Source organism: Emys orbicularis, chromosome 1 (genome assembly GCF_028017835.1).
Source record: "Emys orbicularis isolate rEmyOrb1 chromosome 1, rEmyOrb1.hap1, whole genome shotgun sequence".
Lineage (NCBI taxonomy): Eukaryota > Metazoa > Chordata > Testudines > Emydidae > Emys > Emys orbicularis.
In genome coordinates, this window is record NC_088683.1 from 159813059 (window position 1) to 159831734 (window position 18676).

Here is an 18676-nt window from a genome sequence, read left to right on the forward strand (position 1 = left end):
GTCCTGAGGGTCACCCCACTGTTTAGGGGAAGAGGACTTCCACATTACTAAAGGGATTAACACATTTAGCAATGTGACCTCCAGACAACACACAGAAGGAGTAGGGGACTGTTCAAATAGCTTCAGCTGCTTAAAAGATGTAACCCAGTAAGAAATACAATAGGAGCAAAATGACTTCTTTAGATTTATGACAAGGCTTGCTTGCAGTCAGCTAAGAATAAATGGCTGGTTCTAGGGTCACAGTGACAGTCAGAATCCAGAGGAAAGGTAGTGAAATGCACTAGCTGTCTCCCATGATCTGTGAAAACTGAAGAGATGGCCCACTGGATGGCTGAAAGGACTGGTAAAGGGGGAAGACACAGGCCTTTAACTAGGGTGTTAGCCCAAGATTAGTTACTAAAGCATTAAGAACTGGCACATGTAGAACTAGCTGAGAATTCACACACTCAGTGGAGAAGTGTCTGTATCACAAAAGTGACAGATTCCCCCTTTATTGCAGTCTCAGAGCTAGGCCAAGGACTGAACTGGCTGTGGAGACTGAAACCCCCCAGGTTTCAGATTTCTCCAGGGCAGAGTTGAGGTGGTGGCAGGAATTTAGGGAAGCCTGCATTGTACTTCTGAATGGATGAGAACTTCAGGGTCCAGCTCTCAAGGCAGTGTTGCTGCCAACAGCAGTGCAGAAGTAAGGTTAGCAGTTCTGCAACTCCCCCTTCCATAATCTTGTGACCTCCCCACAACTCCTTTATGGGTCAGGACCCCTACCCTTACACCACCATGAAATTTACAGCTTTAAAAATCCTATGACTGTGAAAATGACCAAAATAGACCATGAATTTGGTAGGGCCCAATTCCTGCAGCTGAGGGGAGACTGGTAACTTATGTTTAAAGTAACCCTTTTCTAGCTCTTATAGATACATGGTGTTTTATTTCTACTAATCCCATGCTGAGTTTTTTTAGTAGTGTTCTAAGTGAATAGATTTATAATTAGATCAGCACTGGCAGACACAAAAAATGCAGGAGGCCAATACTCAGGTTCCTGCTATACCAAGCCTCTAGACTTCCTATGGAGAAGCTCATGTACATAGCAAGTGGTCACATAAAACAGGAACCATAAGATGGCTATTAAACTTTCAAAATCTTATATTTAAACTTCCAGAAGAATATTTACAAAAAATGTAACAGTTGGAAAGGGAAATATTTAACACTGAGAAAAAAAAAATTATTTCAAGACAGACTGCAACTGGAGAATCTCTTTACCAGTGATATGGGACTGAGGTTTCTTTCAAACAAAACATAGAACATGTCCTCAGAGTGGCTTTAATCCCAATTACCGTTTAAAAACAGTAAGCAGTAGGCTATGCAGAGGTTATGTAGCTGGCATTCAACTAACTATCCAGCTAATGGGTGATGCTGATTTAAGAGTACACAGTTTAGAGTGGATTTATCTGTTGATGAATAAGGACGTACTCTGCAAGGCTGCAATGGAGGGGGTGTGTGTGTGTGTGTGTGTGTGTGTGTGTGTGTGTGTGTGTGTGTGTGTGTGTGTGTGTGTGTGTGTGTGTGTGTAAAGGGCTCAGTAAGCATCACATTTTACAGCGCTTAAAAGAGATTCTCTACAATAAACTGAATCCAGTCTAGTAGCTGTCATGCCTCATTCCTGAAGACTTTTCTTCTAACCCTTGCATGTTTGGAGGAAAGGTGAAGCCCACAGCAGGAAATAATTCCTCAATCTTTGTAGACCTCTGATTCCTGATTAACTATAGGCTGGCACCTCCTGTGTTGCACAATTTCCAGGTGCTGCACTAATACTCAAGCTCTCTTCTCTTTGTTTTTATTCTCTGGAGGCAGCGTGGGAGCATTCCCAATGTCCACAGTGATGTTGGTATAAAGAAGGTGCTTCTTTCTTGAAAGGAGTTTGAACTCTACAGAATTCATTCCATCATCCTTCCATGTTTTTCTGGTGTTATGCAGTGGAGCAGGCCTGAAGGGAGGAGAATACCTGTAGTTAGATAAGAGGACAGCAGGGGGAGACTAAGGGACATTCCCATCTTTGTCCAGTCAGTTACAATACAACTCTTGAGAAATACACAACACTGTATATGCGACTATGATTAAGTAGCTTAATCAGAGAGAAGAGGTGCACTTTCAGGTAACACTTGAAGAAAGATGTAGATAGGGAAGCTGTTCTAGGTGGCAGTAGCTTTATAGGTAAAGCCTGTTCCACCAAAAGACCTCAGATTGTTCCTTCGCACAAAGGAAACCTGTTCTAGACCAGCAGAAAGAGCAGAGAGTGGAGCAGAGACATGCTGTGAGGTGCAGGAGACTGGAGTAATCGTATGGTGTTTATAAACTAGGACCATTTGGAACTGGAGCCTGAAATGAATGGGGAAGACTAGTGGCCTGTGTGAATACAAGGATGATGTGGCAATGGCGATCTGTATCTATGGAAAGGCAGTGGCAGCACCACACTGCACATGTTGGAACATGGAGAGATGGGGCCTGAGGAGGCAAAGGTGGCAATGTGGATTTCAGAGGTAGAATAGAGATGCAGATGGCTGTATGTCAACATGTGAAACACATGAGAGAAGCTGTTAAGGAGCTAAGCCTTAAGGATAAGGCAAGTGGGAGGGCTGAGATGCCAATGTAGACAGCCTCCACCCCACCAGATAACACCTTCTTCCAGCTCTTGGTATGTAAGTAGGTCCTCGGGGATTTAAATTAGAGGGTCCACCTTACCCATATAGGCTGAATTCAGTGCTCTGATTTCACATTTTTAATGGGTCTGCATACAGTTTAGTGTTTGTCTACTGCTAGCATAATACTTTGTTATATAAAAATCTTAAGATATTTATTTTGTCTGAGATGTACATAGAAATCTTGAGAGGAGGGAAGACATAAGAGAACAAGCTTCAATGTTTCCAAGATACCTTGGAATTATTAACTTGGAAGTTGTCTTGGTTCTTCATATGACGAATTTGATGACTATTTAGAATTCATATTTTAACGAACTATTACTATAGTGTCTGGAACCCTAATCATGGGCCAGGACCCCACTGTGCTAGGCTCTGTACAAAACTCTTGCTAGCAACTGCCAATCAAAAGAATGAGCTTACTAATAAGGACTTCAAACAATGTGATGAACTAGTATTAAAACATCTACACTTTAAAAATATAACCACCAAAAGAAAGTAAGGTTCAGTTGTAATTGGCTTTTGACCAGACAATATTGCTGATATCACAAATGTTCTTTTGTCCATGAGTCCACAGGCTGCCAGCAGGACTGCAGGAATTTAAGTTGTAATCAAAACAAATCAAGCAAATGCTTCCACCCGGTGAATCTCCTAAACTCTGTGCTGAACAAAGCCAGAGACAGTTTCTTTAAATAGCAGCATTTAAAAGCAGGATGGTGAAAGGCACAGTCCAAGAAGCTGCTTTCTGCCCTGCATGAGGAGGAAGTTGATAGCACTCAGTCAGCAGGCTCTACAGACCAGGGATGGCCACATTGGAATTAGGACAAGTGAGGACAGGGCCCTCCTACAATAGTTACCTTATTGGGTACTCTTCACTCCCTTTGTGTTGCTCAAGATCCACCATTTTGTAACGTCCAAGATGAATAGGGGTCCTGACTATTTTCATTCCTGCTAACTGAATCCTTTAAAATGAAGACAGAGCAAAATCTGGGTTTATACACAAGAATGCCAGCTCTAGGCTACACAAAGTACAGAGATGTTTCCTGGCAGAAACACAATCAAAGCAAAAAACACACAACAGGGCTGAAAAGACAGTACTTCAAATTCAAGAAGAGGAAGTATGATTATGGTACTCAGTAGTACCTCCTGAATTATGGCACAATGCACCACTGACTTGACTGACACCACTCGTAGAGACTGTGATAGGAACACTTACTTTACCTAAAACTAGTGTGGTACATAAGTGTGAGCGGGGCCAGCAGCAGAGGATTATGCTACCATTCAGATAAGCTAGGGCCGTAGAGTTTCAGAGACCGTACCTGCTGTGTCTGAATGCCCAGGCTAGGGAAATTTACAAAAAAGTATTACTAGTACTACTATCACTTGAAGTGAATCACTGGCAGTTCTGGATAGATCTTAAGGGCAGAAAAGGCTCCCATAGCCAGACCCATTGCTACTATCATGTTTGTTTAATTTGCTGAAGATTTAGGCAGTTTAGTTTGGCAAATTAACATCTTTGAAACTTTTTATTCAATCTCTTTCAATAAACGTTTTGTTTGAGATAAGTGCTAGAGGTAGATAGCAGCAAGCTGCACTGCAACATTCCTGCTCCCAAGCCCTTGGGAAAGGCCAGAATGCCAACAATATTTAAATTTAGACTAGAATTATCAAAAGAAACCCAGAAATGGTATTAATTCATTAAGGGAGTATGTTTTAGCATTTGGTAAAGTACCATTATCTCAGCCTGGGCTGTAGCAAAAGTTTGTATGTTTGCATTCAGAAAATAAACATTACACTGCACAGAAAAATGGACACAACTGCAAAAGAGCTGAGCTAACTTTGCTGTTGAACTCTAGTCTGGTATTGCCAGACTAATTGTAGCTTTTTGTATTTAAAGTTGCATTACTATGTTAATGCAACAATGAAAAACCCACAAAATTAGCATAAACACCCCAAAACACGGTCTGTGCTTAATGTTAATACTTAAATGGTTCCAGTTAAGATGCTGAAGCTCATTTCTCATAGGAGGTGAATGAGAAGGATACTAATGCCTGAGATTAAGGTTTAAACACAACTACCTGATGCTGTTGAACCCAACTTGGCTTCATCTGTACTGACTGCAAAACCGTGGTCACTGTTGATTGGCCAACCTAGCTCTTCAGTTGTGTTTAATATAATAAAACTTTATAGAGAAGACAAGGCCAGCAAGGGTTCATGCCATATTTCTCATTTTATTTTTGCTGTTCTACAGCATAGGTGCTCAGTCCTTTCTAAAACTCAGCTCTCTTAGGTGTCTCAAGCTGGTCACTCAAAAACTGAGGCACCCCAAATCACTGCAAACTTTTGTAAACACAGGCCTGTACGGTTGTGAACAAAGAATCTTTATTAGCCTCCACCACCAACAGCAATGTGCCCCTCAAGTGGCTGTGGTTATCAATTATTTGTAGTACATAATTCTCACAGGATAGTGCATGGAATTTAATTTCCTTCAAGGAAGGTATGTTTTGGGGTCTACTCAGGCTAACAGTGCCCCTTGAACAGATTTATTCCTTTAAAAAAAAAAAAATAATAAAATAAAAAAAAAATGAAGTGCACTCTAATGCACAGGACTCTGGTATGGCACTTCTCACCACTGGCACCCCACTTGAGACCCATGTTAAGAGCTGAAGTAGTGCAGAAAGCATTGGGATAGGTCTCCTGTTTGTTTTTAGAAATTCAAGATGCACTATACCCTGATATTCCATTAATCAAATAGTACTTTCATTATTTTTAAAAGTAATCATGTTCCTTTAATAAGATTTCTCTGATCAAAGGAAGTAACTTTGTGTTAAACACCTAACTTTCCATTCTCAGGAGCACAATGCTTGGTAAGACTCCCGGTGTCCTTGAACAGAATGTTCCACTGAAAATTACATAACTTGTCACACTGTGCAAGAGCAGGAAATAAATGTACGATTTTTACTGCCAGCTAAGTAGTATAACCTCCCCAACAGTTTGCCTCAATGTCCACTAGTAGAGCTGTACCACTGGTGAATTACAGCTACAGTGCTTGCTAGGGTAGATGAGGCCAAAGGGTCTTTATTCTGTACGCTACAGAGCTGCATTGGGCACAGCAGCTGTAATTAAAAACTCTCTATGTTCACACCCGTAGTACGTCACCTTCCTAGCAACAAAACATCACTGACACATATGGTACTTTAAGGCTCTATGGTATGTCACTACGTGTCTGACGGTTTAAAGATAGTAACGTAAGGAATCCAGATTCCTAGCTCCCCAAATACTGTGTACTTACTGAAACAGTCTTGCAGGTGGTAAATGCCATGTACTGAATCCCCTCCTATTTTTAAATCTAAAGCTTCCCTTAAAATGCCCTAGGTTTTCGACTTGTCAGCCTAGTATTCTCTCCTATGGAATGATTAATTTCGGTGAGAGTCAACTATCAGTCACTAGTGGTTTATACAGCTCTTGGAAGAACCCCAGAGACAGCATGGGGGTATTCAATGCAACGTTATCTAGCTCCTGAAGCCCAAACTATCTGAAGAAACCTAACCTCCTACTGTACAAAAGTGATACTTTAAATAATATTAGATCTAACATGCCCTGACCATCAATTCTGAATTTAATGTCTCCAGAACTGAACTCTGGAAGGATGCTGATACATTGGAGAGGATTCAGAGAAGAGCCACCAGAATCATTAAAGGATTACAAAACATGCCTTACAGTGATAGGTTAGGCTCAAAGAGCTCAATCTATTTATAGCTTAACTTTAAGGGGTGACTTTATTACAGTCTGTAAGTTTCTATCTACAAGGGGAACAAATATTTAATAGGCTCTTCAATCTAGCAGAGAAAGTACAACTGTCTAGTTTCAACTTCCAGCCACTGGATTAATTCGGACCGGAAATAAGGTGTAAATTGTTAATGGTGAGAGTAATTAACCATTGGAACAATTTACTAAGGGTTGTGGTGGAGTCTACATCACTGTCAATTTTTAAATCGAGATTGGATTTTTTTTCTAAAAGATCTGGTCTAGGACCAGGTGTTCTCAACCTTTTGCTTTCTGAGCCCCCCCCCCCCCCCCCCCTCAGAACATGCTATAAAAACTCCACAGCACACCTGTGCCACAAAAAGTGTTTTTCTGCATATCCAGTAGATTAAAAGCCAGGGCCAGCATTAGGGGATAAAAAGCTGGGCAATTGCCCGAGGCCCCATGCCACAGGGGACCTTGCAAAGCTAAGCTGGCTTCATCCCCAGGCAGTGGGGCTCGGGCTTCGGCTTTTTACCCTGGGCCCCAGTGACTCTAGTGCCAGCCCTGCTCTCTGATTTATTTCTGGTTGAGAACCACTGATCTAGGAATTATTTTGGGGAAGTTCTGTGGCTTGTATTAAGTAGGAGGTCAGACGAGATGATCATAATGGCCTCTTCTGGCCTTGGAATCTATGAATCATAGCACTATATACAATTAAAGTTGTCCAGAACCTATTAGCTCTTTTATAGGGCTAATGGAGACCACGCAATATGTTGTTACTTTAGACCTTTATTTAGTTCTATTTTAAATGGCCCAGTTCTATCCGTTAGTACCTTGCAGCAATGTCATCGTCTTCACCACGACTGCCCCAGTAGGTGTTTGGAAACCCATTTATCTTCATGTAATGCTCTGGAGTCAAAGCAGAGACACCTCCAAAAAAGGACCAATATGGCAAACTGGAGAAGAGAAGAGCAAATTGTCAAAATTGAGAGTTTGCATCAGTCACTTGACAAACTGTCTTACACTAGTGATGAATCACATGCATGTTGGTCTCAGCTTATTGTACTTGTATTGCACAAGAAGCTGGATGATAGTTTTCATATTTACATGGCAAGTGTATTGAACTAAAAAGATAACTTTCTACAGGTTTTCGTCACTGACTAAGTGGGATATTAAGACTTCAGTGCAGAAGATCAGACTGGTAAATTCAACTGAGATTCCTTCTAACCAGCAAAATTCAGAGAATAACTGTTCTGTAACTCGGGCATTTTTTCCTCAGTGTGAGGGAAATACTGTACTCTGCTCACAGAAGGAGGAAAGAAAATAATTAGCCATCAATCACAGGAAGATGCATTTCAGTTTGCTTTCAATAGCTGCTGAAGGCAAAAAGGGGCCTCAAAGGACTGGGTTTGTCCTGGTGTGTCATAAAATGATCCATGATAATTCTATCGCTGCGGAGGAGGGAAGCCATAGCTGTTGAAAGTGATGTAGATTATGATTTCATCAACATCTCAAAGACAGCTCAGTGTTCAGATCCCTACTTAGCAGCAGTATCATGTCACATTTACAATGAGGAGTCCAGTGGCACCTTAAAGACTAACGGATTTATTTGGGCATAAGCTTTCGTGGGTAAAAATCCCCACTTCTTCAGATGCATGGAGTGAAAATTACAGATACAGGCATAAATATATTGGCACATGAAGAGAAGGGAATTACCTTACAAGTGGAGAACCAGTGTTGACCAGGCCAATTCAGTCAGGGTGGATGTGGTCCACTCCCAATAATTGATGAGGAGGTGTCAATACCAAGAGAGGGAAAATTGCTTTTGTAGTGAGCCAGCCACTCCCAGTCCCTATTCAAGCCCAAATTAATGGTAAGTTTGCAAATGAGCAAAAAGCATGTCACATTTGTGCTGCTTAATGCTCTCCATCTTGCATCTTAGGGAAGAAGAGAACAAAAACCTTTCAGTTTCAATATGGGTGCATGGGGGAAGAGCAGCAGGAATCATTTGACTAGCTACTCTGACACATGTCCCTTCCTGCAACAGCCACCCAGGTGGGAATACATTGAGGTAACATCCTTCAGTGTCCAGTCCTAGGCTATACTATATGTTCCATTAAAAGGAACTGCTGATAAGATCATGAAAAGTGTCCATCCCAAATGCAGACCCTTACCTGTACTGGAATTTGTCTATGGCACTGGCAATGTGTTTGGGGTAGTATTCATCACAGACGTAGAGGTTATAATCATTTTCAGGAATGAGGTCCACGTCATGCAGGAGCAGACAGTCCCAGTCCTCATCCTTCATGGCTTCCCGGACACCAACATTAAGGAGCTTGGCTCGGTTAAAAGTAGCATTCCCAGCCTGGAAAAGAAAACATGCAGTTTACTCACCAACTCCTGGAATGGCTTCAAGGATCTAAGGCTGCTCACACTGAAGTCAATGGCAAAACTCCCATGGATTTCAATTTGAGTGAGACTGGAACCAAGTGATGCTGGGAAAAGTTTTCAGAAGTCTCTTAGCTGCTTTTGAAAATTTGACCTACTGCCTTAGCAACTCTATGAACTTTGGGAAGTTGGAAGTCTTTTCCACATGGACATAAAGAAAAGGATTCTAATCTCTGTAACAGACTAACGTAGATCTTCAACTATACTTCCCTGCACACAGAGATTATATCCTCATCCCTCTTTAGAAAGAAGCCAGAAATCAGAACACATATCCTGGTTACATGCAATTGAAAAAGACACTCCCCTTCCTAACTAGCCATCAGTTGTCACCACTAGTTAATTTCCCCCCTCTAGGGATCCTTCACAACGCCAGAACTCATCCGTTACACCAACTGTTTGGCCTATGTAGGAGTGACCCAGAGCAGGATCAAATCAGAGTTTGGATCTCACTCTAAGCAGACAGTAAGGATACCTACTTCCACTCTGGCACCTACTTCTGACTGACTCAGAAGCAGCTCCAATGAACTCGAGAGGAGCCATATTCAGTCCTCTTTCACAGGAAAGATCATCACCCTTTAAGTTTAAATTTGTCCCTCCAAAAAACAAACATGGAACAGTATCTAGTGCTAAGATACAACGACAAGCGCTTTAGACATACAAATTATGTGCCACTGTACATTCACAAACTCCGTATTTCTCATGGGGGGAATTGTGTGTCCACTTTTCCATTCACAGTCAAACCACTCCTTAACTGGAAATCTCAGCAGCAGTGATAGACACACATCGTTTTGATTTACCTGGTGAATCAAGTAGATGCCGTAGTGAAGCTGTTGGCGCTGCAGGAAGGGATGAAGATAATAGAGAAGGTGTCGCAGGTGCTTCTCCTGGTTCTTGTGTGGTACAATGATGGCTGATTTGTAGCGAGCCAGGCAGTGAGGAGGGCTGTAGCGGCCTCCAAACCGAACAAAGGGATTTTTTTTTATTATCAGTCTTTCACTGGGGAATGCATTAAAGGTGATGGTTAATGGACCAACTGTAAGAACGAGGGAAGGGGGGGAAAAAAAGTGAAAATTTGGTGAATGAGGTTGAGCCGAATCACTGTTCGAATCCATCAGAGTAAAGCTTGAAACACTTGAGCTATACCCAACAGGGAGCAGTATAGTGGGGCATCTGTCACACTATGGGTTTGAATCTACAAGGGAGGCCTTTCAGTGGGCTGATCCACAGTCTTGTTCTTCTGACATTTGGTCTTCTCTTCTAGTGTGAGTGAAGAACCAGACTCCTGTGAAGTACATTGTGTAAGCAGACCACAAGGGTGTCTCGATAAAAGGCAAGATATTTATCATTGCAGGATGGTTGTTTCTCCAACTACTCTTCTACAATCATATCTGCCTTCTTTACTACTGTTTCCCATTTATGTATCAATGCCTCACTTCAGGTAAGGGATCAAGGACAAAGTGGTGTGGAGGAATTGTGGTGACTACAAAGAAACTATTTTGGAGAAAACAGAACTTAAAGGGAGCAGGGGCACTTTCTCTCACTGCAGCCCATGCCACCCAAAGATAAGTTCCCCTTCTGTTCTAAGGGCAATCTGATATTATTTAGCAGTAGGTGGAATATTTCCTACTTTGAGAGTTCACAGCCAGGTCTCAGTCCATTCTGCTGTAACATGGGCTCTGCCACCTTCTTAGTGTCAGGAAATCAGACCCTTGCTACCCTACAGTTTATTTTGGCAGCTTCTTTTCCCCTCCCGCACCACTTTTCCCCCCCTCTTGATGAAACCCAAACCTTTCTTAAGTATTAAAAATAATAATAATAATAATAATAATAGAACCAGATGTCTGTCTAATGAAGAACTCTGATCTTTGACTGCTACCAAGAATTTTCCTAACCAACTGCTCCCATGTTTGCTTACTTGCAACAAACAGAATGGCTGTTCTTCAGGGAACTATGCTATGGGGGAACAGCTCTAGATCATACCTACCATGGCTAGGTGATTACTATGATTGTATTATCTGCTTCTATGGAACTCTCAGCTTCTGTCTTTAAAAACAAAACACTTTATTCCATTATTGTTTTTAAGCTGTACATTTCTATTATACTGTTTTTATATTTAAAATAAAAAGTTAAAGTAACTGTTTTCATATGCAAGTACTAACTATTGCTCCAGTGTCAGTTGGCGTTTGTCTAAGAGATACTAACAAAATGTACTTCTATTCAGATTCAGTTGCATTTATGGGAGTCACTACAACAAAGGGTATGAGGTTTTTTTGTTTTTTTAAAGAGATGGTGTTGTTTCTTTCAGTATAAAATCAGGGCCCTGCATACTGCAGGACCAAATTCAGTAGCGCCAATCTGTAAATTCCACAACAGCAACTCCTGCTTTCTAAAAATCAACCTTAATTTATTCTACTGCCATGCAATATTCTTACATTTTTGTTCTCCCACCCCCACCGCTCATCGATGAATTTTGGAAGTGTTTTCCAACCATGATTATTTTAAGAGGATAAAGTTAGTTGTCATGCTCTCCTGGCCACGGGGCTCCTCAGCTCCTATGTTATTGTCCAAGCAACCTAGCTCAGAACCTGCTTCTTTCCCTGCCACACATGGGGAGAAAAAACAAGCTTCCTTTCAAACTGCTTCTATGGCTCGTATCCCTAAGGACTTCTGGCTCCCCCACATAGCGTGACCAGATGTCCTGATTTTAGGGTCTTTTTCTTATATAGGCTCCTATTACCCCCCCCATCTCCTGTCCCGATTTTTCACACTTGCTGTCTGGTCACCCTACCCCCACACTCCCTGGCTGCAAGCTGGGCTTCAGGTCTGGTTCCCTAACCCCGGCCTCCTGGCTCCATGGAACAGCATAGGGAACAAGCACTATAATGCAATGAACTCCCTCTTGTGGGGAAAATAAAAGGCAGCTGCATACAGATCTCTGCAGAGCGAGTAGACAGAAAAATCATCGGTGTCCAACAGGAGTAAAATAGCAAATTTCAGGGCAGAAGTACTGATATTCCAGAGTCCACAGTTAAAATGAATGGATCAGTTCACACCTTTCAGAGCTATTATTTCAGCTCTCTGAATACTTGTGCAGACAGCACTTCATCGATTTACATTTTCAAAGTTCTCTCTACAACCATGAGTGCTATAAACAATATTTTATTTTTCAATTAACACTCAGATTCTGGAGCACAATTCCATGGCAAGCTCTGCTGCCACGGAAGACAGGGCCCTGAGCACAGTGCACTCTTGTACTGTAGCGGGAATTAAGACGCCCTTGCCACTATTGTTCATTCTCTCTCAGAAGACACTATTTACATAAAGACTGTGCTCCCAACCTGTGCTCCCTTGACCACCACTGGCTGACAGAACGTAACAAAGGCAAACAGCGAGGAGTTAAGGTAGGAGAGCTTCTCTTGAATCATATTACTTATGAAATGATTTGCAGAGGAAACAGGTTAGAGTACTACTGAATCAAAAAAATATAAAGTGTTATTTCCCCAAAGCTTCCTGAGTCGTTGCTCTGCATCTATAACATTACATGGAAAAGAATCTTTTAACCATGTTTAGAGACGTATAATTGTCAACCAGAACAGGAAGCTTCTAGCTGTATATATAAAAACCACAGCGCCCCCCCCATCCATCCCTTTAGCTCAACACCACCACTGCAGGACATGTTCTCAGCCTGCTTTACTTATTAGGCAATGCATTCAAACGGAGAGGGTTTTGCTGGTTTTGGCTGAATCTAATTCATGTCAAGAAGGGAAATGTGAGACCTTTCAGACCTCGAGTGTGCACACCTTAGGATCAGATGACCTTACAACGGTCCTCTTGGTACACGCTTAATCTGGTATAAGTGGGTGCAACACCATTGACTTCAACAGAAGTTTTGCATCAGCAAGACCCGCATGATTCATCCTATCAAAGGGGAACTTAAACAATTAGGTGTAAGCACTACCTTGAATGGAAACCGCTTGTCCTCATGGGGAAATTTGTTGGTAGAACTAGATCAGTATGATTATACCACTATAGTTATACCGATATAACTCCCCGTGTGGACTCCCTGAATCCAGAGAAAGAGTGTCCACATGTGCAGTTATATTAGCGTACTGTAGGGTGACTACCTGTCCTGAATTGGATGGGACAGTCCCAAAATACAGAGTTCAAGTCCCAGTGTGAATGACTCCAGGACAGCATGTGTCCTGGATTCCCTGCGGTGTCGCTCCACGGCTGTCTGAGATTCTGGGACTGCGTCAACCTCTTCCTGGTGTGTGGGTGTGGGTGGTAGGGAGGGAAGACAGAGAGACGGATGACTGAGGTGGGCTTTTGTCCTCCCTCGCCATGAGCCCCCCAGCAGCCAGAGCCAGGCAGTAGTAAGAGCTACTCAGGGAGCCCGGGCTGCTGTGGGAAGCTCCTGACCCTCCCCCTCTTCAGGGCAGGGTGCCTGAGACCACAATGGATGGGGCTCCCTGGGTGGCTCTTACTACTGCCTGGCTCTGGCTTGGCCTGGGCCATGGAGGCAGGCAGGGCTCCTGCATGTGTCCCAATTTTGCCTTTTGAAAAGGTGGTTACTCTAGTGCACTGGTACATCACCGGTTATGTCACTATACTGGTACAATTATTCTGGTATAGTTTTGCCAGTACACTTCCCTATGTAGACAAGCCCACATTGTTTAGCTGAAGAAATAAGAAGCAGTAAAGGAGCATTAGCTTAAGCACCAAATCCTAATGATGGAGGATGGGCCCAATCCAGAAGCATGTCCAGGCCAGGCCTCTCAACTGCAGCTAAAGGCTTAAACCCTATTCATAGAAATGCCCTTGCCTATTTCCCCCCCCTTTAAATACAAACAAAAGTATGATCCCTAATAGAAAAAGTATCAGATTGGTCCCTGCAGTCTTGTCACTCACTAGTACCACAGCAGATGGTCATGCTCCCAAGAGGGGTATGCCAGATGGGAGTAAGAAGGAGGGACTATTCTCGAAGACATTGGACCAAGTTTGCTCCTGGTATAAACCCATTTAATTCAGCAGGTACATGACGGAGGAATTTGACCTATCAAGTTTTCCAGAGCTAAATCTAATCATTCACACATAACGACAAAGTGGATATTGCTGAAAAATTCCTTGCTGAAAATCTTTCAGAAACAAGCTTCTGCCACAAGCAAAAGCTGAACTAGAAGAGACAATGCACTGAACCACATTGCTTCCAGTAGATATTACAAGCAAGGTGCAAAACCACAGGATTTTGAAGTTAAATGATAAATAGATTGAATCAGTTTGACTGGGCTCAAGTTGAGCATACAACTGTAGGTTAGTATTTGACAAAAAAGAGAAATAGGCTTTTGCTTACACAATCTTCAAGATGGAAATAGTTACTTGTTCCGTATAGTAATGAAGACACTGAACATTTACCACACACATAAATGGAGAAAGGGCTGCACTTCACAGAAGGCCTAATCCAAAGCCCATGGGTATGGGAGTCTTTCCATTGACCTTAGAGGGATTTGGATCAGGCCCAAAGTGACCCGTTACCAGTCTCCAATTTGGAACTTCAAGAATTACATTTGAAGTCTTATTTAATGGAGATTATGAAATAAGAATTGGAAGGACAGGTATTTAGTCTATATGTTACGTTTTTAATTGCAATGGGACTCGAGAGAGGTTTTTATTAATAAATAATTTGTATATCTATTTTAGTTCTAAGGAGGAGAAGAGTAAATGCCTTTTACAGTAACATACATTTAAAAGAGTTCATTTGGATGAGGTTTGAATACAATGGATCATGAGTATCTGGAGAAAAGAATTTCTTTTTATGCACTAAAAAAAAAAAAGCGTTATTGGTTAGAAAGTTAGTAAACTAAAGCGGAATCTTATTTGTCACACTGCAAGTGTTCCAACTCCTCACAAGGTTGCTTTTTGCAGTGTAATGTTGTTTCAAATGCACAATTCTAGTTTCCTCGAGAGGTTTCCATAAATGCTAATTACTCTAGAGTATTTAATCTACTTAAACTCCATCTTTAATTTGCTCTCATTTTGGCAGCTCCATATAAAACATTCTCTGATGGCTGAAAAGCAAGTTGTACAGTGCTCACCATTTGTTTGTTTGGAGGTTAAAGATAAAGTAAAGCCTCCTATTTAAAGAAAGCCTTTTAAGAGGGGGATTTTTGTTAGTGTTTGCTGAAAGGGAGCGCAAGCATCCCATTCACTAGTCTACAACTTGGGTCATAGTAAGACTTTTTGGTCACCATCTATCCAGGCCCTCTTAAGTGAATCCGTGAACTCTAGTCTGCTCTAGACTGAGTCTACATCTCAAGAAATAATAACTGGCATCTGTGCCAATAGTCTCACAGACAATTATTTCAATGGCCATGAGGAGAGTTGCCCACAGAAGTGGCTGTGGGTCATACAAGCAAGACAACATGAGTGAGAAGCCACGCACATTGCCACCACACTGCCTGTTTATTTCATTTAATCTCAGTGACAGAGGGAGAAACAAAAGGATGATCAAATATTGTTATAAAGCCTGTAGAGCTAGTCTAAATGCCCACCCGGATTAGTAAATACATGTTTTCTAACTAAACCAGGCAACTGTTCCAAACAGCTGTGTTGTGCCCACACATTAGCTTTTTTTAAACAAACACAATTATGTGTGAAGCAAGGTTGTGTATCCCCTCTTACCATGCTGTCTGATCACATTTGTGTCACTACATCTCAGAATATTAGGGTGACCAGATGTCCCAATTTTATAGGGACAGTCCCGATTTTTTGGGTTTTTTTCTTTTATAGGCTATTACCCCCCACCCTTTGTCCCGATTTTTCACACTTGCTGTCTGGTCACCCTACAGAATATCTGGGCAGCTATCATATAGTGCCTCAGCAGTGGCTATTGTACATGAAAGACATACACAGATTATAGCATTTGAAACACAGGGGCAATAGACTGTGAGGTGCCCTACCACAGAGAGCTTGGAGGAGGGAGGACTGGCTGAACTGGTTACACGGCAGTTAGGAAATGTAAAAACGTTTCCAGATTGAAACATGTTGTGATGTAGCTGAATCAATACTACCAACAGTGAAAGTTCTAATGTAAACTAAACAGTTTATTTTTTAAAACCACTGTGTCATCTAGCCCTTCTTAAAGCTCTGTCTGATTGCAAAATTACCTGTGTCCAATCAGGCAGAGTTCTGAGAAAAGCTAGACAACACCAGTAAATATAGCATAGTGCCCAATCTACACTATAGCTTGTACTGCAGCAGCTACAGTGCTACCTACACCATTGTTGGAAAACTGGTACGGAATTTCCTTGTGTACATAAAGGTCCAATCCAAACAGCAAAACAGCATTACAAACTGGCAATAAGAACATGGGCCAGTCAAGGCCTCTAGGAATGTAAAACACTCAGCTGCCATGGTTACTGAGTATTAACTATGTTATGTGTTGACAAAAAACAAAACAAAACAAAAAACATATTTAGTGTTTGCAACATGGCCAGCTCCAACTGGTTATAAGCTCACTGTGAAGTTTAGCATAAACAGGGCCTAAGCATACACTGAACAAAAACCACCTGCACTGTTTGACTGCATCACATGCTATCAGAGTCAGTAAATTTCCAGTATCTAGATTTAGGATGAAAGTGAGAGATTAATCTAGCCCCAAGAGAGGAAATGCTAGTAGAAGCTTCAGACATTATAGTAAATTACTGACAAACACGTTTCACTTTTGTAAAGTGAAAAGTGTTATTACACTGATGCACTAGTTCAGACACTAGCAGTTTATACATACCAAATATCGGTGACTGGGCTGTGCAATATGGCATAGTTTCTTCATTAGGAGCTCGGGTGAACAAGCTGAGGTTTGTATACACATCCTGTGTTTTTGAGTAATCCAAGGGCTGAGGTGCATCTAAAAGTCCTCGAAACACACTCGATGCTCCACCTCGGTACAAAATCAGGATAAATATTGCTTGAAAGACAGCTAGGAAGAGCAGAAAACAAGGATTTTCAACACGAGACAGGGACATGGTTTTAGGCCATCCACTGGAACTAGTCTTGTTGAGAGTTTAATTCTCTAGAACAACTTCACATTTTAATTTCAGGGCTACATTTGTGTATGTAAGCATGCTTGTCCGCTTCAAAGGGCTCAGCAAAACGATTAATGTCTTTTGACTGCAGTGCATATTTCAAGCATTGTTTCGTTCAGTGCAGTCCAAAACGCTGAACTTCAGCGATCTTCTGTGCATCGCTCTTCATTCTTCCTCAACATTCAATCTGCGCAGCTAATTAGAGAAAAGACAGCTTGTTACAGTAATTCCACCACAGGACGCCGGCCCGTTTCCCGACTAATTACCACGGACAGTCAAGCTCTGGTGTACCGGGGCCAGGCTGGCTCTGCCTTCCCCTCATTAGCCCGCCCCCTGCCACTGAAGAAAACTATTTCAAACACGGCGGCAGGCGGGGTGAGATCCCCGTTGCGGGCGAGAGCTGGCTGGCAGCAGCCAGGCCGCACAGACCCGGAGCGAGCCGCCCCTTAAGGCGAGGGGAGTTCGGGCTCGTCCCCACGCTGGGTTGCTCTCTGTGTGGACGCTCGGATCCCCCCCATAACGCTGCCAGGTTTCACTCCGGATCTGGCTCCAGGAGAACGCGGCGCGCTGATGCCGGAATCGGAGCGTCCACACAGGCAGCAGCCGCGTGAGGAGACAGCTCCAGTCAGAGGCGAGCGGGGGGAGGAGAGTCCAGCGCGGATACACCCCCCCCATGCGGAGCGGCCTGCGGGGCCTTGGGGCAGCCCCAGCGGCTGCTGTTCCAGCCCCCCAGCGCTGGGTTATGGGAGGGGCCGCAGTGACCACCCCCCTCGACAGCGGCGGGGACCGGTACGGGAAGGGCCTTCTCCTGTCTCCCCTCGCGCCAGACCGAACCCAGGAGTCCGGCGGGGGCGAGCGGCGTCACAGAAAGCCCCTCACCTGCCTGCGGAGACAGCAGGCGCCTCCGTTAAACCGCCCCTTCCCGGGCCACGCCCACTCCGTTTAAAACCGCCCCTCCCCCGCCTCGCTCCTGTAATTTGCATAAAATGGACCCGATCCACGCCGCCTCAAACTCGATGCGAGACCACAATGCCCAGCATGCAACGCGGCTCTTCAGGGACTACAGCTCCCAGCATGCAACGCGAGCGGGGGGGGGAATTAAAATTCCCCAGCGTATGCACTGAAGACCCCCCAGTCCTGTTCTACTCATATAGAGCAGTGCATGCTGGGATGGGAGCTGTGGCCTTTAAGGGGTGACCCTCCAGATTGAAAGTGGAGAACCACACTTGGTTATAGATGTGGGCCCGTGGACTGATTCTGTATATCAGGCCCCATCTGCCCTGCACTAAGATCTCTGCCGATGGGACCAGCTACTCCCACCTCTGTTCCTGGCAGTTCGGGAGGTTCCCCAGTCCTCTACAAAGTTTTCCCCTTTTGAACTGTTATATGGTCGCCGCCCGCGTGGACTGTTGGACCTAATGAGGGAGACATGGGAGCAAGCCCCGTCACCTACTCAGGGCCTCTTAAAATACGTACTCCAGCTCCAGGAGTGCCTTACTCAGGCTGGGGCCCTGACTCGGGAGAATTTGAAGGCCACCCAAGATGCTCAGGCCCAGACCTACAACCGGGACGCACGGACCCGCGACTTCCAACCTGGTGATTGGGTTTTACTCCTCCTCCCCTCAAATGAGTCCAGGATTCTGGCCCATTGGCAAGGGCCTTATGAGGTGGTCCGAAAGGTCGGGCCTGTCACATATGAGATCAACCAGC

General features: G+C 43.4%; 1 protein-coding gene across 2 annotated transcripts; it reads right to left on the minus strand.

Moving 5' to 3' along the window:
• Positions 1–1556: 1556 nt before the first annotated feature.
• On the minus strand, positions 1557–17917 carry LOC135881523 (beta-1,4-galactosyltransferase 3-like). 2 transcript variants are annotated; one of them, XM_065408195.1, is made up of 7 exons: positions 17846–17917; positions 16669–17161; positions 9683–9918; positions 8612–8802; positions 7271–7393; positions 3548–3652; positions 1557–1981 (listed from the first exon to the last, which is right to left on the minus strand). In XM_065408195.1, the coding sequence occupies exons 2-7, from the start codon at positions 16904–16906 to the stop codon at positions 1810–1812; spliced, it is 1065 nt and encodes a 354-aa protein (XP_065264267.1). In that variant the 5' UTR covers positions 16907–17161; positions 17846–17917; the 3' UTR covers positions 1557–1809. The 2 variants fall into 2 exon arrangements, with proteins under 2 accessions (XP_065264267.1, XP_065264274.1); XM_065408202.1 differs by lacking the exon at positions 17846–17917 and having other exon boundaries at positions 16669–17546.
• Between the last annotated feature and the right edge of the window lie 759 nt (positions 17918–18676).

Bases quoted from the DNA above. Each gene is read 5' to 3' on its own strand.
- LOC135881523 (XM_065408195.1), bottom strand. From the start codon at position 16,906: ATGTCCCTGTCTCGTGTTGAAAATCCTTGTTTTCTGCTCTTCCTAGCT. The intron at 7,394-8,611 runs GTAAGGGTCTGC...TCTCTTCTCCAG, and splicing joins ATAGACAAATTCCAGTACAG to TTTGCCATATTGGTCCTTTT. The intron at 3,653-7,270 runs GTACTAACGGAT...TTCATTTTAAAG, and splicing joins GACGATGACATTGCTGCAAG to GATTCAGTTAGCAGGAATGA.